General features: G+C 51.0%; 1 protein-coding gene across 2 annotated transcripts in view; it reads right to left on the reverse strand.

The window, feature by feature from the left end:
* Window positions 1-24,665, reverse strand: part of GALNT18 (polypeptide N-acetylgalactosaminyltransferase 18) — a 360,452-nt gene that overhangs the window by 153,695 nt on the left and 182,092 nt on the right. For both annotated transcript variants that reach the window (XM_065881395.1, XM_065881396.1), the window contains exon 3: window positions 21,977-22,143. In XM_065881395.1, the coding sequence (XP_065737467.1) occupies window positions 21,977-22,143 (167 nt within the window). The remainder of the gene's footprint in view (window positions 1-21,976; window positions 22,144-24,665) is intronic.

The raw sequence follows: 24,665 nt of genomic DNA on the forward strand, positions 1-24,665 counted from the left end.
ATTCCTCATCCACTGACCACGAGCTCTTTGAGGACAAGGGTACATTTAACCAAGAAAGTGCCGCAGTGCCTGGCTTAGAGCAGAGTTCTATGAAGGAAGCATCTGATTTTGGTCAGTTACAAGCTGGGTTCCTAGATTCTTCACAAGGCAGACACACAAACCCAGACAAGCTGGCTTCAAATGGGCAAAACAGCAATGTCCCACAAAGGAATTCGCATCCTGATCACCAAGTCTGCCATTTTGGACCTGGTGGTGAGGCACTGAGGTGTCAGTATGGATTTTTAGGGGTAAGATATCTTTAATTAAAAACAGCCCTGGGCTTCCCTGGTGGCGCAGTGGTTGAGAGTCCGCCTGCCGATGCAGGGGACACGGGTTCGTGCCCCGGTCCGGGAAGATCCCACATGCCGCAGAGCGGCTGGGCCCGTGAGCCATGCCCGCTGAGCCTGCGCGTCCGGAGCCTGTGCTCCACAACGGGAGAGGCCACAACAGTGAGAGGCCCGCGTACCAAAAAAAAAAAAAAATAGCCCTGGTACCACAGGTTGAAGGTGATACCAGCATTTTCTTCTAAATGCTACTGACAGTCCTTACTCCCTTGTTGAGGCACAAGCAACAAGGCCACAGCTCTCTGGCTCCTGCCCACCCACCCCCAGCTGTTGGCTTGTGGAGGACACAAGAATGCCTTTCTCATAGGCTCCCAACTCAAGGCCAGTGGTCTCATCTCCTGAGAAAGATGTCTAGTCAGCCCCCAGGTTCCAGGAGCTCGGTCTCCCCAACGGCAGTCTGTAACCCTTCCCCTCCACCAGGGCAGGTTCAGTAGGCTGCAGGGCCTTTCCTCATAGTCTGGTCTGGCTCAAAGGCAAGGCCTAGAAAAAGCTCAGGGCACCACCTGGACACAGTCGTGGGCCTCATCAGCCTTCTAGCTCCACCTCGGTCTTTATGTGCTGACAAGGGGCTCTGGGGGACCCCAGGTGCCTCTTTGCCCATGCCCACCCCAGCTCTGCACTCACTCCACCACATCCTGCATTTTATTCAGCAATGACCTGGATTCTAGCTTTGTCCCTAAATCACTGTGTGACCTTGAACAAGGCACTTCCCCTATCTGGGCCTCGGGTCCTTATCTGAAAACTAAAGGTCCCCCTGCTCTCAGTGTCTGGGGCCTGACTCCCCATGAGCCTCTAGACTTTGTCTGAGGTCCTCTCCATCCCTCCTGCAAACAGAAATTAACACACTGACATGTGCACAACTAATGCTTAAACTCCATCCAAGCAATGAGAAGTTAAACTTTAAGCCGACCTGCATTATGAGGGTTAGGTCCTGAGGCACTGTGAACTAGGACAAATATGCAGGGGCCCAGCATCCTTCATCCACTCCCCACCCTCCCTGCACCCTCTCTGTGCTCCAGGGGCTGACCTGTGGGGAGATCAGAGGGAAGCGGGTTATTCCCCCAGTATCTCCCTGTGGGGTACCCTCTTGGGCCTGCATTGGGAGGGACCACTGCTGTTTCCAGCCCCAAGGTCTTACACTGTCCCTTGTGGCTTCCCTACCCCCTGCTCACACTGTGTAAATAATCTCTGTTATTAACTCTCCTCAGATTCTCCAACGTGAGAGTGCCACCTGCTTCCTGCCAGGACCCTGCAGTTAGGGGACTGCGGATCTGTTCCTGCAGTCAACGGACAGAGGTCCATATGGAAAACAGGAGGATGGAGAAGGGAGTTCAGAAATGAACACTCGAAAGCCCTAACTCACGTTTTTACCTTCATTATACTCAAATGATAAAGACTGCAGATGAAAGAAAGAAAACGTCAGTGGGATTTTTACATATCTTAAATGAATAATCACTGCACTGCATAATTAATTTCCATTTACCAACATTTGTTCACTAAAACTTTTCCCAGATTCCTCTCCCCTGCAGTTTTCAATGACAGACATGAAAGTGTGTTTGGCTTTGTTGCAGAGAATATGCACACGGAGTGGCATTTTCCCCTGTGCCTGGAGTTCGATCACTATCTGTCTAATTTTATGGCTCAGAGCTGGTGGCTCCGGCCTCCTGTTATTACCATCACTCCAGAAATGCAGCAGCACTTGAGGTTTTAGTTGAAAAGGCCTGAGCAACCCTTATTTAACCCAGGCTGCTGGCCACACTGAAATGCTATCTCTCAAGCCCTTCTCTATGTACACAGGGTTTACACAGGTAGCACCCTCCATGACAGCTTCCCGCCAAGGTGGGGCATGTTAGGAGTGGCAGGGCACTCTAGCTGGCTGGCTGCTCCTCCCAGGAAGAGCCTGAGTGTGATTAAGGGCCTGGACACTTTATTTATTTATTTATTTTTGGCCTCAGTTTCCTTCATCTCTCCCCAAGGTCATGTCGCCAAAACCTCTTCACCCTCTCTGCCTTCTACCTTATCTCCCTCTTCCTTGTCCCAACTTCCAGTTTCCTTTTTTTTTTTCTCCCCCTTGTCTGATATCTACCCACAGGGAGTGACTTGAATATACAAGAAGTGAAATCCTCACAACAGAGGGAAAGGCTTGTAGAAATAAACCCTCACTTAGTCGAATTTCACCGAAGACATGTTTTTGTGTTTTCTTTTAGGCCCCATTGAGTCTAATACAGCTCTGGGCTCACAAAGGGAACTCACTTCACTCTATAGATCAATTGAGACACTGATCCATAGGGCGAACAACCATCTTGGTTGGTCAGAAGGATCCGGTTTAGCATGGAAAGTCCCAGGCACCCTGGGAGGGTTGGTCACCCTTCTCTAGCAGACCTCGTGCCCACCCAGCCTGGTACGGCTGCCACAGTTCACACATCTGGAAGTCTTAGACGAGGTTCTCTAAAAGCAGAGTCTGAGATGGGGATCCTTGAGTAGGTGCCAGCTCTATTCCCGTAAGGGGGTGAGGGGTTTGTACTCTTGGAACTGACCTGACCCTTCTTGGCTAGGGCCTGACCCCTGCTAGAATTTGCCAAAGTTTTTCCCAGAAACTGCACCCGATCCTTTTTCTCCCAGACCCGGCTGGGACTGTGCTTCAAAACTGCTGAAGGTGGGGATCTCGGATCCCTAGCCCAGCCCGAGTTAGTCTATACAACCCCAAGTGACAGCTTCCTGCAGGTGCTCTGTCCATCAGAGGGACCCGCTAGACACAGACACAAAATGAAAGGCAGACCAGGTCTCGAGGCACTGTGGACTCTGCCTATGGGCAGCAGGTCCACCTCAGAGGGCAGGAGATGGTCTAACGCTGGTCTTCCTTGTCCTGGGTGATGGCTTCAACCTGCTGCAGAGGTCCCAGCATGCCTTGCAGCTTGGTGAGTTAGGATTGGGACAGAATCAATATCACAAGCTTTTAGAAATGCAGTTTTTAAAAGTATCAAAACATACGCATCATGGCCCTTGTGGCAGACGCTGTGGATGCCCCACCCGTATCCTTAGAGACTCATCCTTTTCAAGTGCTCCTCTGACCCTCACATCTAAGTGCCAGAATGTTTACCCCAGGGATTTACTCAAAGCCGCAGAAGACTGCTCTGCCCCAGCACACGGAGGGCTGAAGAGCTATAAACTAACAGCCCCTGAGAGTAGCCCTGAACCAACGACTAAAGGCAGCTGGCTTATAAATACCCCAGCTCCCTCACCTCTCAGGGTTGATCACTCTCAGGCATGTGCTTTACACCATTTCCCGGAGTTTCCCCGGAGGTTTAAACTCCACCGCCCATCGTGCTGCTTGACCTGATAACATACTCTTATTAGTAGCTTCCCTTCCCTTTCTTAACTCCTCACCCTACTGGTATATCTTGAACTTCCTCAATAAACTACTTCATATTGAATCTGTGTGTCAGGGCCTGATCCTGGGGGAACAGCCCCTCCAAGGCAAAGTTGGGGCCAAACCTGCCACACGTGACTTAGGCCCTCTGAAGGTTGCTGCTACATCCCCGAGCCCAGTGGTCAGATCCCTGTGGGACCTCTTTCCACACCAGCCCCTCCTGCACCGAGCAGCCCTGAAGAAGGAAGCGGCAGCCCAGCCAAACATCCTTCTAGAGTTGCGGATGCCCCATTAGGATTCAGAGGCGTTCCCCACTTTCTCTAGAGGCCATTGATCCTGGGAGATGATCTTAACCAGGGATTTGATCATCTTACAGGTGATTCCTTGTTCACTCCTCCCGAGCTCCCTCAGGTCTCTTAACGACATTAGACGGCAGTTTTAGGTTTACATAATTTGGTACTTAATGCGCCTTACTACTAGCCCAGAACAACTGAAGTCACTTGTGAAATGTCAGCTTCACATCAGAGCCACCCCTTCCCAGAATGTCTCACTCTGGGTGTGTGGCTGCGCCCAGGGCTTGGCATGGGAGCAGGGGGGTCCAGGAAGGAAGACTGCTCCAGCGACCTGAGCCCTGGGTCTTTGAAGCTTTGCTGTGTAGACCTGGGTATTCTGCCACTCTTCAAGGAAGTGAGCATGGAGCTGGTCTGCCACCAGGCCAGGTCAGCGGGTCCCGGCCTCCTGGATCCGGGATATTGGCCCTGCTCAGCAGTGCCTCTCCGTCCAAATGACTACCTAAGATCTTCCCTCAGATGTCTCAAAGGCATCTCACATTCAGCACAGCCAAACCTTAACCCTTGGTCTTTCTCCCCAAACCTGTTCTTCTCTCCTCTCCTGCCCTCCCATCTCAGTAAGTGGCACCATCATTCACCCCCTCACTCAAGCCAGAAACCTGAACTTCATCTTTGGTCCTCTCCTCTCCTTCACTCCCTACACCCAATCACCAGCAAATCCAAATATAAACATTTTGGCCAACTCCATATATCTCAAATCCATCCTCTCCTCAATCTCTCCAGTCACCGTAGTCCAAATCATCATTATTTCTGGTCTGAAGTATTGCCACAGCCTCCCAAATGATTTCCCTGCTTCCATTCGTACCTATATCCAAACACTTCACCACAGACTAGCCAGAGAGATCTTCCAAAAATATTAGTCAGGTCATACCTCTCCCCCAGTTAAAACTCACCAGTGTTGCCCACGGCACTGAGGGCAACAGTCTACAAGGTCTTATGTGACCAGGCCCCTGACTAATCCTTCAACATCATCTCAAGCCATCCTCCCTGTTCCTTAGCACCCTCCAGCCACATCTGCCTCCTTCTGACTCTGAGAATGTCAGGCTCTCTCCCACCTCGGGGTCTTTGCATGCGCTGTTCCCTGTGCCTGGAACACTTTCCATGGCTCTTCATGTGGCTGACTCCTTCTCATCCTTTTATGCTCAGCTCAGAGGGGCCATCTCTAATCATCTAACCTGAACCACGTCCCCCTCCTACACTGATTTACTTCATAACATCCTGTTTACATACTTCATGGCATTTATATGCTCTGTAATCATTTCATTTGTTTCTTGTCTATCTCCCACCACAGACTGTGAGCTCCATGAGGGCAGAAATCAAGCCAGTCTCACATTCCCTGCGGTTAGCACACTGGCTGGCACATTGTAGGTGACTGTGTTAGTCTTCTGTTGCTACATAACGAAATACCACAAAATAGAAGCTTAAAACAACACAAATTTATGATCTCACAGTTTCTGTGAGTCATAAGTTCATGTGTGGTGTGGCTGGATTCTCTGCTCAGGGTTTCACTGGTTTAAAATCAAGGTGTTGGCCAGCACTGCAGTGCTCATCTGGGCCTCAGGGTCCTCCTCCAGCCTTACTGGTTGTTGTCACAATACATTTCCCTGTGGTTGTAGAACTGAAGTCCCTGTCCTGCTAGCTGCCAGCCAGGGCCACTCTCAGCAATGAGAAGCCACCTGCAGTTCCCCCCAACATGGCCCCCACAGGCAGTGCACAGGACAGATGTTCGCTTTCTTTCAGGCCTCCAGAGGGCATCTCTGTGACTCCCCTTTCTGCAACCAGCCACAGGGAGCTCTGCTTTTAAAGAGCTCACATAATTAGGCCAGGCCCACCAAACTGGTTGGGGACCTTAATTACATCAGCAAAATTCCTTCACAGCAGTACCCAGATGAGTGTTTGACTGAATAACTAGAAGAAGTGAGTGCGCACCAGGGGCCAGGAGTCTTGGGGCTCCATGTTGGAACTCTGCCTACACAGTGATCAATAATATTTGCTGAATAAAAAAAAAATGAATCTCCTTCTGGCCACCTGTTTGTATAAGCAGTTGGTCCAAGCCCATGTGGGTCCATCTCCAGGTACAAGGCAGGCAGTTAAAAGAAAAAAAAAAAAAAAGCCTAGTGGGCAACACAGGAAAAGAGAAGAGGGACACATGGAGCTTGGAGCTGAGAAATGTGGGCTCAAGCCCCAGTCCTGACACCATCTTGCAGTGAGAACTTTGGTGATTCACTATGTCCTCTGACTCTCAATTCCTTCAGCTCTAAAATGGGCATAAAATACCTATACCATAAAATGGAAAAGATTAATTCTATCCATCCATCCATCCATCCACCTTCCACTCACCCACCTGTGCATCCACCCACCACCCATTCATCGATTCATCTACACAACAACCCCACCTCTCTCTCTTCTCTCCCGCCCCCCTTTCCCTCCCTCCCTCCCTCCCTCCCCCATGGGTGTACCTGGCATAATATAGGAGCCCAAGTGGGAAGTGAGAGGATGGGATTGATTTTTCCTGCCCTGCAGAATTCAGGAATTCAGGGAGCAGCAACCTCACCTACTGCTGGCCTGATGTATAGTATGTAGGAATGTGGAGCATGTAGGTGCAGAGGACAGCAACTGGGCACCTAAGATCATGGGAACTCACTCCACAAAGATTAAACAACAACCGTCAATGTTCTTTTCAGAGAAAATGCAATCACTTCAGGCAATGCCTCAGCCTCATGCCTGAGCAGCCCGGGTCAGGAACACTCAGCAAAAAATCTTGTTTTCTTTGATTCTCTGCATTAGTTCTCATGTTCAAGCCAAATGAAATTTGACAACACAGACAAGCTTGCAGACATACTCGGTCCACAGGACTTAGCCAGAAACCTCTTTCAAAGCGGGGACAGTGTTCCTTTCTTCAGCATCTAAGCACCTTAGGGCAGATGTGGGATGCGATGGCTCCACTGGGCGGCCTGACATTAAATCCACCCTGCGATGCTGGCATTTTCTGTCGCATCTGTGAGTGTCAGCTGGTGACAAGTTAATTCCTTCCCATTGTCTGGGTAGAGAACTCTCTCTGGACCTCCTGATCTCCTCCACAGGATCCTTCGATCAATCCCCTCTGAGACCCAGGTCAGGACACTCTGCCCAGGCAGGAAGCTTGCCTTCACCATTAACCCTGCTGGACATACTCTTTTTAATCTCCATTTGGTTCAGAACCCATGGAAATGCTGACCCCTGATCTAATTTCTAATTCATTTCTGTCGCTCTTCAAATTCACTGGGTCAGGAAGAGTTTAAAGATTTGGGTTTGTAAAGTTCCAATTCACACTTCTTTCCCCAGATGAGAGAAACATGAGGTGTAGGTTTTTTCCTGGGTCTTATTCGGCTTTGAAATTCCGTGGTTATTCACTCCCACATGGCAACCAGAAGAGCATCAAGCACAGGACCACAAACACACTCCAAGACAGTCCCTCAGGGTTGCAGGTCACCGGCAGTGAAAGAAATGGAGGTGATGCAGCGGAAGAGAATTAGGCGAGCCGGTCAGTGCTCGTGAGCCATGGCACATCCACATCACAGCTACCGACACCCAAGTTGGCCCACAGGAAGGCCTGAGCTCCTGCCTCCCTCCCCAGTTCCCTCCCCCACTTCCTGCCCCTGAGAGAGTCCTGCTGAGCCGAGCCTGATCAGACTGACACACTCTCCAAGTGACTGTCACACTGTCTGTCTCCTCTGCAGCCTGGTCAGCTTCGCGGGTGCCGGTCACTCCCCTCTCTCACTACTGGCCTGGCCCAGGGTACCTGATACAAGTTGCTTCCAAGATCTCAAGATGCAAGGATGTCACCAAGAATGGCATCCGAGTCCACAACCTAGGAACAAAATCTACACCTTGATTGCATGACTATGTGCTTTTCCAAAAGGATCCGTCAGCCCAAAAGGGGCCTCCCTGAATCAATGAAACTAAACCGTGTGGCCTGTGCATTGTGAATGTCTCAACTTGTGCCCACAGTGAAGGGAAGCTGCACGAAGCCTGTCTGGACTGGTGGCTTTCTGAGATGTGGGAACCAGCAAGCACAAGAGGGAGAGTGTGAGATGGAGAAGTTTTCACCAAGGATGTCCGAGATAAACAGCATCTCCAGAGAAGTTTCTATTTTGCACACTGGGAGTCCATCTGATAGAGGCTGCAGACAGGCAGACCATGACCATATCTGGCCTGCCCATGTGGCTTATTCAGCCCACCAAACATAAAAGTGTGATTTCCAACTTGAAAAAGGTCAGCAGGTCTTGCAGGCTAGGAATAGGCTGGAGCCAGCATTGGCTGCCCGTCTGGGATGAACCTGGGCTCATTCTCCTGTTCACCGCAGTCCCCACCAGTCCTCATTGCCTCACCTCTGCCATTCACGTTATCTGTCTAGCCCTGGTAGGTAACTGAGTTTAGACCCCTGAATACAGTGACTAGGTTAAGTGTTCAGGCTCTACAGCCAGATCCAACTTGGGTTCAAACGTTGGTTCTGCCTTTCTCAGCTGTGTAACCTGTAGCTTTTCCAAGCCTCAGTGCTCTCATCTCTGAAATGAACATGATAATAATGATACCTACCTCATAGTTGTTTTTAGGGTTAAGCAAAGCAACACATCAAAGATGCATAGAAACAAATGGTAGCTCTTGTGTTTGCCTAGGCTAAGAATCTACCAGCCTGGGGGCGGGGTATATATATGCAGGGGGAAGAAATTTATTCTGATGATAGAAATCCTAAATAGCTCTGCGCTTAGCCCCATGTTGTCCAAGGAAGAGGGATGCTGCCTTCCCTATGGCTTTGCAAACTTCTACCCCCATCTCTCTGTCTCCATTTTCATTCAATCATCAGAGTCCCTGATTAGAGTCCTGGTGGGGCACAAGTCACTGGGTGAAGCCTTGTGGGAAAGAGAGAAGAAGGAATCAAAGAAGAAGCCTCTATTCAGGGCTAAATAACTGCTGAGTCTCAGTTTCCTCATCTATAAAATGGGGAGAAATATTGGAAAAATTAAAGAAGACAGTGTGTACAAATGCCTAGTACAGTGCCTGGAACGCAACAGGTAACCAATACATGCTGACACCCTAAAATCCAACTAGAAAGACACAAAAACGGAGGCAGCTTCTTTTCTCCACCCTCATATCCATATCCCAATCCCATTCAATCCCCAAGGCCCAGCTCAAAAGCCAGCCCTTCCAGGAAGCCCTCCCAGAATGACTGAGACCTCCCCCTGGGTTTCCCCAGCACTGTGGCTGGTGGCACTTATCTTTTTACATTGTGTGTAATGGCTATTCGTCTGTAGTTTATCAGCTGCACTAGGCTGCGAGCTCTCTGGGAGTAGAAACTGTTTCTCCGTCCTTGGATCGTTGATGCTGAGTGCGATGCCTCACACTCTGTGAACACTTGTTGAATGAACGAGTGAGTACGGTTAGCAAAGCACTGGAGCAGGGTCGCTCTCTGGCTCTGCCATTAATCAGATGTGTGACGTTGGGAAACTCATTTAACCTCTTTGGATCTCAGTTTTCCCTCCAGGAAAATGAGGAGCTTGGACTACATTTTAGGGCTACATTTACATTACAGCCTGCTTCAAGCTGCCCACTGCCCCATAAGGGAAGCTCATCTAGGTGTGAGGGACCTGCAAAGTGAATCAGGGCACCCACTCCCAACAGTAGGTCAGGTGCTCAGAGGAGATGCACCTAAGCCAGGGGAAGCCCCTGGAAGTTGCAGTACAGGGGCCAGGGAGGAACAAACCAACAGAGCCACATATACTGGTACCCAGGCGATGCCCTCCTTGGTTAGATGAAAATCAAGCCCCCACTCCAGCAGTACAGGCGGGGTCAAGAGGCAACCTTGGGCTGCCTAGTAAAAACCAGCCTTCCAGTAGCAGCTGCTCGACATAGCTTTCTTGCTCACTGATTTGACATCCCCCTGGTTTCCTTCTGTTCAAGAGCCTCTTTCCCTAAAATTCTACTTACATCTTGAGCTCCTGAGATACGGGCTTTTAAAAACAACTAGAATTGAGGCATCTCATTTTTGCATCTGTGACCAAGGAGAGCCATAGAGTCTGTCCACTGCCTGCCGTTGTCCTCGGTCTAAATCTTATCTGAGGCAGGAACCACATCTGGTTCACCACTGCCTCCCCTGGGCCAAGCTTAGAACCTGGTGCTTGGTTTGTTGAATGAATGCACGTGAATGACTTTAGGAGCAGAAGAGGCATAAGCCCCTGTGGGCCTGAGCAAACAAGCAAGGCAGTCTCTAAAAAAACAAAAAAATGGAGTGGTTGCCCAATTTATAGTCCCTGGGAGTAGATTAGGGCCCTGAGAGTAGATTAGGGCCCTGGGAGTAGATTAGGGTCCTGGCAGTTAAAAACAAACAACCCCGCCCCCTCCTCCACTGCAGTGGGTCCACACCTGCTCTAGAACTCTCAGGCCCCAGTCAGTCAATTATACTGGCTTCCCCCACCCCCCAACGTTATCTCCAGCACAACCTCCCACCGCAACATCCAACCAGGGGAGTGCTAGTCTCCCATGAGCTCTGGAGGCTAATTTGCAGGACAGATCTGGGCAGCAGGCAGCTGGAGTGGTTGCAGGTGCCAACTCTTGTCCACACGCCCCTGTTCTTGCTGAGCACGCAGGCCCTGGAGCTGCTGGAGGACACCTGGGTCACTGTGTGGTTTGGGGTAGCCTTTCAGGAAATCAGTCCCACCAGAAGGCATCCCATACTCCAAAGATTTGATATCTGTAGGAATTATATGATTGGCTGGGTTTTGAGCACTTTTCGGTATTGGGGAAGCAGAAGGGGATGTCAGCTGACAGCACTGCCCGGAGGTCAGCTCTGCTTCCATCGTCAGGACCAGTTTGTCTTTTCAAGCTGCTCCAGCTCTGCTCCCACCGTCAGGACCAGTTCATCTTTCCAAGCTGCTGAGCAAGACAGGCTGAGGGCCAAGGGTGGACAAGGAGACCTCTCCTGCTGGCTGCACTGGGGCTGGGCCAGTATGTCCCCCAGCTGCTGGCAGCAAGGCCCCTGACCTGAGGGCAGGAGACACCTCTCCTGGTTCCTCCCGCGCTGCTTAAGGCTCCAGCTCCGGGAATTTCCCCATCGACAGATGGTCCCACAGCTGACCAGAGGAAGAGGGCCTTTAGGTATTTGGTTCCTGCTGGCTTTGTTAACCAAATACTGGTCACCTTGGCTAGTCTGTAAAGCAAAATGTCCAAAGTTCCCTTGCTGCAGACTGCTTCCAGGGGGCTCATGAGCTCCGGAGAAGGCAGGCCCTTTGCTGTCCTGGGGTTGTTCTCCGTTGGCAGGGAAGTATGTTGAGGAGATCCTGGTTCCCGAAGTCAGTTTCCTTTACTGGTAAAGGCGCACAAAAGGGAGATGAACCACCCACACCTTTGCCATACTCAGGCAGGCTCGGTTGTGTGGCATGCCGGGACCTCAACAAAGAGGAGACTGGCATCACACAGGTTAGAGCCGGAGAAACTGACTATGCTCTGGGGCAGGCCCGCAAAGAGGCAGTGTCCCCAGGGGCCGGGCACACCTAGGCATCACTGACTAAGGATGCTCTTTTCACGGGGAGGAGCCTATCAGTGGGAGGTCCCAGCCCCCAGATGCAGGAAGGCAGATGGGTCAAACCAGGGGAGCAGGACACCAGCCTGGTAGTACAGGGAGCAGGGTCCAGCCTCTCAAGGAAGAGGGTTAGCCAGGACTAGATGCGGAGCCAGGGGCCTAAGAGTGTCAGAGCAAGGCTCCGTCCCAGCAGGGAACGGCTGCCTCTTCAGCTGGGTGCCCTGGCGAAGGGCGTAACCTGCAGAACCATGTGGGGTTTGTTTGGAAACTGACATGATGGGATCTGTCAGAGATACTCATCTGATTCCCTTCTCCCCGCACAGTCACTGGGCAAAGCAGGCTCAGCCCTAGGGTCAGGGCTTGAGTGGGCAGGGAGAGGTGGGCAGTTGCTGCCCAGAGCAGCCAGGAGCTCGAGTCATGCAAGCCAGGTCCTCGGGAGAGTGCTGCCGGACAACATGCGAGGACACGAATCTGCGGCCACGGCAAGAGTACCTCTCAGGGCGGTGATGAACAATGAATCTGTCAGTGAGAGGCAGCCCCAGGCAGTACGGAGCAAAAGTGACAGCCTCCAGGGCTCCTGCAGAGTTGCCTCTGTCTCAAGGTTGCTGGGTACCCTCTCCCAGGCGTGTGGGTGGGCCCCAGAAGTCACACTGGTCAAAGGCACAGGGGTGGGTGGTGATAAGAAGCCTTCTGCCGAGCAGGCTGACAGCCCACGTGCCTGGCTGTATAAACACCTTTAAGCTGCCTGAGTCTTAGTGGTAATGAGATTAGCTATATGGGGTTCTTTTAAGCTCCATAAAGCACAATACTGTCAGACCATTCTTTTCCTCTGCTTTTCTTATTTTTGCAATTATTCCAGCTGCATGCAAAGCTGTTGGTATTTTTACAGCCTGGAATGAGTATCTCTTGTGTAGGACAGCATCTTTGAAACATTAAACAATGATTAGGCAGGCTCTGGGCCAAGGGACGATGGGGGCTTTGCAAGGAGTGGAGGGGGATCCAGCAGCTGGTGGCAAGCAAGCTGGGAGCTCGGATTCTATTTCATCACTACACTGTGATTTTCTTACCAACAATTAAAAATAACAATGATTCACAGTTGTGTGGTTACTTGTCATTCAGCAGGATTGTGAAGGTGCTCCAGGTAGTGGTGGAAGAGGCTGAACAACAGTTAGTGGGGACTTGCACACCACGGCTCACACAAGCACACACAAGCCCAGTGTTATGGACTGAATGTGTGTGCCCCCAAATTCATACATTCAAGTCCTAATCCCCGAGGTGATGGTATTTGAAGGTGGGGCCTTTGGAAGGTAACTAGGTTTAGATGAGGTCATGGGGGTGGAGCCCCCATGATGGGATTAGTGCCCTTGTAAAAAGAGGAGGAGACACTGGAGCTCACTCTCTCTCCACACCCAGGCACCAAGGAAAGGCCATGTGAGGACACAGAGAGAAGGCAGCTGTCTATGAGCCAGGAAGCAGTCTCTCATCGGACACCGAATTTGCTAGCACCTTGATCTTGGGCTTCCCAGCCCCCAGAACGTGAGAAGTAAACCTCTATTGTTTAAGCTACCTAGTCAGTGGTATTTTGTTACAGTAGCCTGAATGGACTAACACACCAGGTGCATACATGCTTGTTCACGGGGCTTACACATGCTCGCACACATAAGTGCACACTCACAGGTTCATATATCTACTCAGCCGCATGTTCACATGCACACACGTGTGCACACACACAAGCATATCAACTTGCCCCTATTTCAAAGGAAATAGGAAGCTGTCCCCCTCTCACAAGGTGACCTAAAGCATGGTTGCCAATTGTACGATCTCCACTCAACTCCGTGCCTAGGAGCCTCTGCAATGCATCCCTCCTTCGTACGAAGCCCCGGGCAGAGCTCCAGCTGAGGAGACAGCCACATTTTTCTCTTCAGTGCCTTCTTTGTCCCTTCCTTCTCTGGCCCTGCTGCCCAACGTCTCTCTCTGAGGAGTGCACAGAGGTAAGAGAATGAGGACAAAATTCAAGGAAATCTTTTGGAGTCAGAGACCCACGGTGCACCAGAGGCAGCCTTGTTTAATAGTCAAGGGTGTAGGCTCTGAAGCCAGACAGCCTAGGTTCAAATCCCACCTCTGTGTTTGGACAAGTTCCTTTCTCCTCTGTGCCTGTTTCCTTGTTATATAAGATGACATTAATCATGGTTCTTACCGTTGCCACAGAGAGCCGATTAATTTATATAAAGTACTTAGAATAATCTCTGGCACATATGTGATCCAGCCGGCGGGGGAGTAGTGCAGAGTGACTCAAGACTTGTTCTGATCCTCAGCAGACTCTGAAGCTTGGAGCTGGGCAAAGGGGCTGGAGGTGTGGGACGAGTGTCATTCCCAGAAGACAGCTAAGCAGGGTAAATGTCCCAGAGTCACCACGAGCAAACCTGAGGGGCCTGGCTGCAGGCTACCACGTGGACATACGGTGCAGACAATAGGAAGACTGGCCACTGTACCAAGCAGGGGCACAGCATGGAGTGGAGAGGGGCAAGCCTTGGCGGGAGTCAGGAGACCTGAGGTCCCATCCTGGCTCTGTTGCTTACAGACTGCGGGGCCCCGGCAAGTCTCTGCCTGATGTGGGTGCTCAGTCCCCCCCACCGGAGAGCCACCCGGGGCTTGCCTGGCAGTCTGTCTGCCTCCTGACACCGTGTTGGCAGAGGGACAGCTCCGTTTGGCCTGTCTCTCAAGGCCTGCTTACTTCTAAGCCTCCTCCTGCTGAAAGACATGGAAAGCTTTGAGCAAACGTGGCCAGTGAGAAGGCTGGATCCCTGGGGGAAGGATATCCACTGCCCAGGAGAGAGACAGGTCAATCCCAGCTTGAAGCGTGCAAGGCACTGGGAACTGGCCACTCTCTTGTTGGAAGGCAACAGAAGAGGACAAGCATCACGCTGGTGTAGGCTGGGCAAGTAACTGCCAACCAAGCGCTGATCAAAACCTCCAGGGAATGAGATGCTTAAAGGAATATTTGATATCATCATTGCTTTGATGTGCTTTTAGTCACCAAATTCAGGTTCATTTTTGAAATTTCAAGTAGCGTGAAAGAAAAGTGCATGTTTTTTTTTTTTTTTTGCAGTACGCGGGCCTCTCACTGTTGCGGCCTCTCCCGTTGCAGAGCACAGGCTCCGGATGCGCAGGCTCAGCGGCCATGGCTCACGGGCCCAGCCACTCCGCGTCATGTGGGATCTTCCCGGACCGGGGCACGAACCCGTGTCCCCTGCATCGGCAGGCAGACTCTCAACCACTGCGCCACCAGGGAAGCCCAAGTGCATGACATTTTTAAGGTTATCAAAAGAGGACGTGAGTTAAGAAAGGAAACAGAGAAACTGAATACAGCAAAGCAAGTGGGGGTGGCTGGATTGTGGGATGGGGTGACTCTGGGACAGCTAGTGAGGGAGCCTGAAAGGGCTCATGTTCATTGAGCACCTGCTCTGGGCCAGGTACTGGAATACCTGAGTCACATGAGAGTATTCACAATATGGGTGGAGTTGGTGAGGCAAGTGTTTAGCTGTGAGCTAAAGTACGTGGCGCAAAGTATGTGGCCATTAAAAACCCGTTGAGGGAATGAATGAATGAATGAATAAGTAAATGGATGCCAAGAATCAAAGGCAGAGATGACTCTGTCAGCTGCAAATCCTGGTGCTTCCCTCCCTCTGGAGGTCCATAAAGGTTGAATCACTCAGTCCCAGCTAAAGACACTGGCCCACCGGGATTCTCCAAAAAGCAAGGTAATTAAAATCAGGAGGCTCTGAGCCGTGGTCCCACCATTGCCTTGAGATAACAACAAAGAGGAGCCAGCGAGGGGAGACTTTGTCTCCGAGCGGCAGGGCGGGCAGCCTGGCTGCCATTGTCAGGAAGAGGCTGGGTAACATAGAAGGGAGGAGGCTCGGGTCGGTCATCTGACTCCATGCATAGGACCTGAGTTCAGGCCACGTTGGGGTAACCCTAAGAGAAGCTCCCCTTCTACTCTGCATTCCTTCCCCTTTCATGCCATCTCCCTGGGATACAGCAGAGAGGTCTCAAGGGCCCCGCCCCAGGAAGAAACACTCCACCCAGCAGTGCCTGCTGCCGAGGCCAGCCCTGAGGGCGCTTAAGTGCCTGCTGCCCCGCACTCCTCAGCTGCAGCACGCTGGACAACGGGGGACAACAATTAGAACTGTGATTCCCGGAGAATGTCCCGTTGCCTCAGAATGCTCTGGGAAGCTTATTAAACTGCTGATTCCAAGCCTTGTCCCAGACCTGCAGAATCAACATGAATACTTTCATTGAATCAATATTTATTGAACAACTACAAGAACCAGGCACTATTCTAGGTGCTGGAGATACAGCAATGAACAAAACAAATGTCCCTGTCTTCATGGAACTTACACGCTGGTAGAGGGAAAATGTACAAATAAATAAGGGAGAGTAACCAAGTGAGTACAGTATATCAGAAGGCGACAGATACTGTTGAGGAAAAGAAGCATGGAAGGGATGAAGAGTGATGGGGTCAGGGCTGCCATTTTAACAAGGCGCCATTTGCAACATTTGAACAAAGGCCTGAAGAGGCAAAGGAACAGATATCAGAGGGTAAGAGCATTCCAAGAGGCGGGGGGGGGGGGGGGGTGGAAAGCAAGTGCAAATGTCCTGAGGCAAGGACGTACCTGGCATGACTCTCCTTATTTTTAATCAAGATCAAACATGAGAGTTTGAGACCACTTCAGCAGAGTGACAGTATCCTACACAGGCACCAGCCCCTGAAAGAGTGGAGCTTGTTTAGGAAATTGCTAAGGAGGCAAAGGACCGAGACTCAGAGTCCTACACAAGGACCATCTGCAGAGCCTTCAGTCCTTGGCTTCTGAGGCGGAGATAAAGGTCTCGAGCAGCTTGGATGAAGAAAGCAGTGATTAACTGCCCCTTTTTTATGTTTGTGAAAACACAGGCCTCACCCCAAAGCAAACGTGCCGGCAGTCGGGGGGATGTGGGGAACACGAGGCACCGGCACACACAGAGCCTGTGGCAGCCGCCTGGAAGACAGCCGGCTTCATTTAGAGTTTCAAACACCAGAGTCCCTTCCATCATGCGTTATCTCATTCAAGCCTCCACACAATCCCAGAGGTAAGAATTATACATCCCAATGCTATAGATAAGGAAAATAGGGTTCACAGAGGTTAAGAACACACATCTGGCAAGAAGCTAGAAAGAGCTGGAACTGAATAGATGGCCTAATGCCAATTCTGCCCTCTTCCCAGCAGAGCGCACTGTTTTAGGGAGGCAAAAAAAGCCAGGGCTGCCTTTAGGGGCTGCACAGCAGCTATTATTACTATTGTTGTTCTTACTGTTTTCATTTCTCTCATTATAACTCACCCTTAGGGCACCCTTCCAACCTTGCTGCGTACGGCACATTCACCACCATTACCTTCAGAGACCGTGGGGCAGACAGGGCATGGCAAGGCCTGATGTCCCCACAGGGCACGAAAGAAAACCAAAGTGAAAGACCCATGGCCGGGAGGTGGCAGAACTGAGGCCGGAAACCGAGTCCTATTATAATAGTTTCATCCCATTTTGCATTTTTTCGCATGACTCCCTGATGGCAGGGGTGGATCTGAGCCGTCACGCCCTCCACACCCTTGGCCCAGGCTGGGCACCCTAGGAATGTTTGTTAGCCGAGCTGAGTTGGCCTGACGTGAAATGAATGAAAGTCCTGTGCTGAGCGGGCTGATGCCCCAGAGGGAGCCTGTCAAGGAGCCGCCTTCCCGGCCAGGCTGGGACCTCAGGCAGCCCTAGGCTGAGGCTAGAGATGGCTCACTTCCTCCAAGAGCTGCAGTCTCAGTGTCTCTGCCACCCCACTTGAGAGCTCAGTACAGGCTGGTCTCGGGGATCCCCATTCCTGGTCGCCTCCCCAGCCCATCCACACAGGGCCCAACCCCCCTTTGCCTCCAGCCACCTCCCCACTCCCCCATCTGCTCCTCCCCAGTGGGAGAAAGACCGGCCCTTTCTTCCCTGGTTTCTGTGCCCCGGGTCCCATCCTCTCCTCCCTCCTCAGAAGCCCTGTCCTCACCATGGCCTCAGAGAACGCAGGCACCCCCTCCGCAGACCAGTTAAATGACCAGAGCTAAGGCACGACCCTCCTCGCTTTCTTAAATGCTGTCCAAGCGAACCAGTGTGCAGTCAGAGTCTTGAGAACAACTCGCCTTTCAAAAAAGAGAGAACTACAACACAACACAGCGCAATACAACAGAACAAAATAGAACCAAATGACATAGGCCAACCTATAATAGAACATATCAGAGCGCTTTGCACATTTTAAGAATAACTACTGTTTCTTAAAATTTTGTTTCAATTTCGTGTGCGTGTGTATAGGTGTGAGTGGTGTGTCATCCTGGGTCACGACTGGAGACTGGTTAATTGGTAGAAAACCTCACTCCAGCTCCTGCCTTAGCTCCCGATTCTCCTTCACAGTCAAAATCCCTGATGGAAACATCTATCTCCAGGCTGCTCTTCATCTTCATCTGGCTTCTGTGGCCCCATCCCCAACCCTGCCCACCAAGGGTTCTGTGATCTGCACCTTCCAAATCTAATGGCTTCTTCCCAGACTGCGTGTCCTTCCACCTGTCTGTGGGCTCACGCAAACAGATGACTTGTTCCTGAAATTCTCTTTGTCCGAGGAGTCTGTGTCGTCCTCCAGATTCTCCTGGCTCTTCCCTCTCTGTCTCTCACCAGCTAACCTTCTTCCTTCTAACTCCTAAACACCTTACCTCAGTATCTTCTCAGGCTTCTTTATTTTTTTGTTCTCCCCTCTTCTCTTTGCTACCCTCTCCTCCCAGCTAATGGCTTCGGCTGCTCTGTGTACAAGACTCCAAATCCACAACCCCATGTTTACTTCTCAAGCTCCGGCTGTGTAGTTGGCCAGCTGTGAGGCAGGCTCCCGGGACTGGAGCTGGGGCTGGGGAGGGGCAATGCTGACAGCACTCAACTCACGGTCACACACTTGACGGGGTCAGGCAGGTGAGGCAAGCTAGGAAGGATTACCATCCCCCTTTACAGAAGAAGAAACTAAAACTCTGAGGGTTGAGGGACGTCTCCCTGGTCACTCATCCACAGTGAGAGGATCCCAGAAGCCATGACTTCAGAGTTCAGGGTTCTTTCCCTTCACCCATGCACTGGAACTCAACACGTGCAAAAGCAATGCGGCATAGTATTCATTAAACCAGAGGTTCTCAGCCAGAGCTATGCGACAGAATCATCAAAAACGCTCTCAGGAGGAGAGACGGCCAGGTTCCACCTCAGACCTACTGGGTTAGAACCTTCTGGGAAAGGCTTTTGTTTGTTTTAGCTTTATATTTTGAAGTAATTACAGATTCACAGGAAAGTACACAGAAATACACAAGGAGGTCCCACGCACCCTTCATCCAGCCTCTCCCAACCTTAGCATCTTACACAACCGTAGTACGATATCAAAATGAGGACACTGACGTTGCCACAACGGAAGAGCTCCTCCAGGTCTCTCCAGCAATACAGGCACTCATTTGGGTGTGTGCACGTAGTTCTGTGCGGTTCTGTCACGTGTAGACTTGTGTAACCACCAGCACAGTCAAGATGCTGTGCCACCACCGCAATACCTCCCAGAGCTTTGGCTTTGAAGGCCGCCCAACCCTGATGAGGAGCACTGCACCCGTCCTACTTCCCCTCTTGCCCCCCATCCGGGGCATGACCATGATCCTCTGAGGCACCCTGGCTTGAGGCTGAATCGTCGTTCACCAGCCCTCTTCTGGCCCACCTGACCACAGCCTGTTAGACAAGAGACCCGGCAGACACTTCCTTTATGGCATCTCTCAGGCTCATGCCTCGGCCTCAACCCCACATCCACCACTGCTCCAGAGCCCTTGATTTCTTGCCTGTACTGCTGCAACTGTCATCTCATCCAGTTCCCTTCTTCAGGACGCCCCTTTCCCCCAACAGTAATAAAAACCGCAGCCAAAGCTCTTCATTGCCCAGCCCTGACTGCATCACTCCTCTTACCAAAAACTTTCATGGCTGTCGCCATTTACAAAATAAAGTCCAAACCGTTTAAATTCAAATATGAAATCCTCTATATCTGGCTCACTTTCCTTACCTAAATTTCTCAAAATCAGTCTCAGTTTTCCCCTCTTTCCCACATGAATGAACGACAAAACGGCCTCCTTCAGGCCATGATAAAGTTCTCACCGTGGGGAAGAAATGAAAAGCTTCAAGAGTTCCTTCTTCCGGGCTTCCCTGGTGGCGCAGTGGTTGAGAGTCCGCCTGCCGATGCAGGGGACACGTGTTCGTGCCCCGGTCCGGGAAGATCCCACATGCCGCGGAGCGGCTGGGCCCGTGAGCCATGGCCGCTGAGCCTGAGCGTCCGGAGCCTGCGTGTCCGGAGCCTGTGCTCCGCAACGGGAGAGGCCACAACAGTGAGAGGCCCGCGTACCTCAAAAAAACCAAAAACAAACAAAAAAGATTTCCTTCTTCCTGATGCTTCGTTCTTTCTTTTGTGATGTGAGGATGGAGCCTGGGGATGCCTCTTGCTTGGGGGAATATACCATCACCCTTGGAAGGATGGCTCTTCCATCCCTGGCCTCCTTACAATGTAAGAGGTGAGGGGGCCAGCCGGCACGGGTAGAGCAAGGTAGGGTACACGGGCAGCCTAGTCACGCTGTTGTGGTGTTAGCCACTGGAGAATGGGAGCTTCCTCCACTCCTTGGACCCAAGCAAGGTGATGGTAGGTAGCTGCTCGAGGTCTCCCTCACAATAGACCATCACCTTTAAAACTACACTGCCTATTCGCTGCCACCCTTAGGTGCCTTTTCCTTCCTTCATGTCCATGGAACAATGAGAGTTACATGATTCATAAGCACTGCCCTTCAGAAAGCTCTAAAATCTCCTTCATAGCATTGCTTCTACACTCGCTTCTACATGATAATAAAATGAAAAAGAAAATTTGCTTATTAAGATTAAAAATATTTCAGTTATCTGATATGTTTCAGCTTTAATTGATAACAAAATACAAATTGCTCATCTGAACTTCTCATTACAGCAACGGACTCACTGGGAAATTTACTACCTGACATCAGAGAAAACGTTAAAGATAACACAAGCCCAGTGACTCTGTGATCCTGTGACCCAGCGGTCTATTTTTTAAAGTCATGAATTATCCATAGAACATTCATATTAATGGTCCTATCAAGAGCACTGGCTCCTTTTTTTTAATTAATTAATTAATTTTATTTATTTATTTTTGTCTGCGGTGGGTCTTCGTTGCTACTCGTGGGCTTTCTCTAGTTGTGGCAAGTGGGGGCTACTCTTCATTGCGGTGTGCGGGCTTCTCATTGTGGTGGCTTCTCTTGTTGCGGATCATGGGCTCTAGCCACGCGGGCTTCGGTAGCTGTGGCTCGCGAGCTCTAGAGCGCAGGCTCAGTAGTTGTGGCACACGGGCTTCGCTGCTCTGTGGCATGTGGGATCTTCCCAGACCAGGGCTCGAACCCGTGTCCCCTGCATTGGCAGGCGGATTCTTAACCACTGCGCCACCAGGGAAGCCCAAGAGCACTGGTTCTTAAACTGTCTCAATACATGGTCTCTAAGCTTGGAGAATACTATGGGGATGGTATATGTGGGAGGAATCAGAAGCCATGGAATATGCACCAAGGGAAAGAGGTAGCTTCTAGTAGCCGGAGAAAGCGAGATGTGACGTGAGGGCTTCAACAAGGGCTTGCTGGCCACCTGGGGCTTTGCTCGGGCCAGATGGAATGAGGAACAGGGCGTCCAGAAAAGAAGCTAGACTTTCAACAGCTCTGTTGCTGTCGTTGCATTGTACGTCTTCTACCATCCCCACCATCAACACCACTATGGCCACCACCACCGGCACCATCAACACCTCCACCATCATCACCACCAACACCAATGGACAAGCTTCCAGGCAAAGGCCAAGGCATGCAGCAAAATGCAATGATGCTTCACAGAAAAGAGTCACTGGAAATGTTCACTGTGTACATGGAGGGGGTAGAGGTCACGGCTATTTATCTTATCACACTGCACTAAGATGTTGGGGGAGAGAGTTGACAGCCAGTGAGGGAAAGCCTGGGAACCAGGCCCCTCTGGAGTGTGGAGAGGGTGCAACTGTGGAGTGAACCTTCCAGAGCGATAACCATCGTGAATTTCTCCTCTCTGAGGCAACATCCCAGAGAAGGAAGAGCCGTGGAGAGCCTCAAGAAAGTGAGAACCCCGAACAGAGGCTGGCCCCTCCGGTCAGATGTCCGCACGAGGCAGGGAGCCGGGCACTCACCATTACTGCTGTTGTCATCCACCAGGATGATCTCCTTGAGCAGGTGCGGAGGTGTGCGCTCGATGGCTGAGTGGATGGAGCGCAGCAGCACGGAGAGCGCTTCGTTGACAAAGATGAACACGATGCTCACCTCCGGGAGGCTGCTGGGGAATGAGAGGTTGCGGCACCTGGAAGGAAGAGCAGCCGGGCACTTAGATCTGCCACTGACTTGGCTGGGGTCACCCCGGGTGCTGGCCCGCCCACGTCTTGGCTCCAGCTTTGCTGGAGGACTCGGGAGTCCAGATTCTTCCCAGGGTCTTTTTCTTGATATACTTAAGATAAGCCCTAAGTGTACAGCAGACAGGCCCTCAACCACTGAAACCAGTTTGCCCCACTACAGAGTCTGAATTTGTCAGTGACTCTCCCAGCTGAACAGTTGTACCGTTAGTGCAGGGCCTGGAACCCGGCAGGCAGTCACTGAGTGTTTATTGGAAGAATGACTCCAATATTTCTAAATCCAGGAGGATGGGAAATGTAACCAATGAAAGTCTTAGTTTTTCCAAAATGGCATCCAGTACTTAAGTGAGGCCAGACCTTAGATGACCTGCCTCAGGAGAAAAATAGGTCTCCTTCCAGAGACTCCTACTGCCAGAATCCACCCTGCCTCATTCCAGAAATCACACTGCCTGGGGCCTTTCCCACCTCTCACTTATGTCAGGGATTCAGCCTCCAGAAAAGGTTGAAGCCAGAGTCAGAGGCTCAACACACTAGAGGACTGGAAGGACACTTCCAACCTCACTTCACAGATGAAGACACTAAGGCTCGGATAGGCTAGGTCCCTGCCATGTGTCCGCTGTCGAGATGGCATCTCAACTCTGGTCTTCTTACATCTACACCAGGGTTCTTCCTTCAGGGAGAAGTGGTCAGGGGAGAGACTGCCTCTAACTGTCCATTGCCTCCCTAGCTCCACTGAAACCCTAAAGCCATTTGGAGGTCTCTTATCCAAAGGACAGGAGGCAAGATCATAAAAGCCTGCGTGCCATTCTCCACGGGAGGAGGAACATGCAACCCTATAATCAGATCCCATCTAGAGGCCAGACCATAAGAAGTGCCACGGTTCCCAAGGGCATGTCAATTCCTTCCGTTGCAAACGTTGCCTTTATGGGTAGGAAATCATTGCTGGTGCCCTTCTCTGGCTGAAACTAAATACTGTTTCAGAAGGCACTGAGCTCCCATCTTCAGGATACTTGAATGAAAGGAGAGAGCAGCAACTGTAGCCCTGTCCCAGGTCCTGGGCTCAGAAAAGAGGCTGCCTGCTCCCAGGGAGAGGTTTGATCAGGCCACTGATGGTTCCAGGGGTTCAAGGCTGGTGACCATGTTGCATTTCTCCAAAGTGGGAGGTGCAGCCAGGTGAGAACATGCAATAATGAGCATAATAGTGCAGGGCTTCTGCTCATCAGTAATTAAAGTGCTGCAGGATAGGGACGGGTCTGTTCTTCCTTAATGAGGAAGGCTACAGGATAACCAGCACTGAGCAATTTTAGAGAAATCACAGTGGGGTCCCAGCCTGCTTAAGAGCAGGAGATTAATAAACTAAAATCACTGTCTCTATGGTTACCAGAAATTTACAGAAACTTCTCCTATTCTATTTCCAGCTCTCCTTTTCTCTCACCAAAGATAGGTGGGGGAAGGGAAAGAATCAAGCGTTTACCCAAATCTGCTTCATACTTAGAATTTGAGGAAAGCCATCAGGTTAACAGATTGGTGTAGAATTCATTCATTGTTGTATTTAATGGAATAGATATTTACTGAGTTTCTTCCATGAGATAGGTAGTGCACTGAGGGTACAGCAGGACATGGACAAAGGGCCTGTCCTCATGGAGCTTATGCTTTGATGGGGGAAGCAGGCAAACATGGAAGCAAACAAATGATACAACTTCCTATAAGTGCTGAGATGAAAAGTAATGCGGGGTTGGCGGATAGCGTGATGCCCTGGCAGCTGTTCTAGAAGGAGTGCTTAGGGAAGGGCTCTGTGAGGGGAGAGGTCTGACCAGAAACTCACATGGCACACCACAGTGAGCTGTGCAAAGGCCCAGTGGGGCGAAGGGAACCGTGCTGCGACTGGAGAGGAGGTGATGGAGGGAACCAGCTCATGGAAGTACAGCAAAGGGCAGGAGGAGATGAGGAGGTGGAGGGAGGGACTTAAATGAGGGAGAAACTGGAACGACTCCTTAAGCTTAACAGACCCTTTCCAAAAATTTCTTGTTGTTGTGAACAGTAATGTGATAACAGAAATTAAAAGGCTGCTGGTTAACAGTCAAACAATGCTTCTGGCTAGTGCTTATTTATGGTTATCAAGACCAGCAGCTGGTCTTTCCTTAAGCATGGAGACTGACAGAAGTATTAACATGCAACCTACTTGCTAACTGCAGTTTAAAAATAATCCTTTAGGGCTTCCCTGGTGGCGCAGCGGTTGAGAGTCCGCCTGCCGATGCAGGGGACACGGGTTCGTGCCCCGGTCCGGGAGGATCCCACATGCCACGGAGCGGCTGGGCCCGTGAGCCATGGCCGCTGAGCCTGTGCGTCCGGAGCCTGTGCTCCGCAACGGGAGAGGCCACAACAGTGAGAGGCCCGCGTACCGAAAAAAAAAAAAAAATCCTTTATATGGTCAGACTACTAGCACATGACCTTTATTTTTCTTTTATGAAAG

The sequence above is a fragment of the Phocoena phocoena genome, chromosome 8 (assembly GCF_963924675.1).
Source record: "Phocoena phocoena chromosome 8, mPhoPho1.1, whole genome shotgun sequence".
NCBI lineage: Eukaryota > Metazoa > Chordata > Mammalia > Artiodactyla > Phocoenidae > Phocoena > Phocoena phocoena.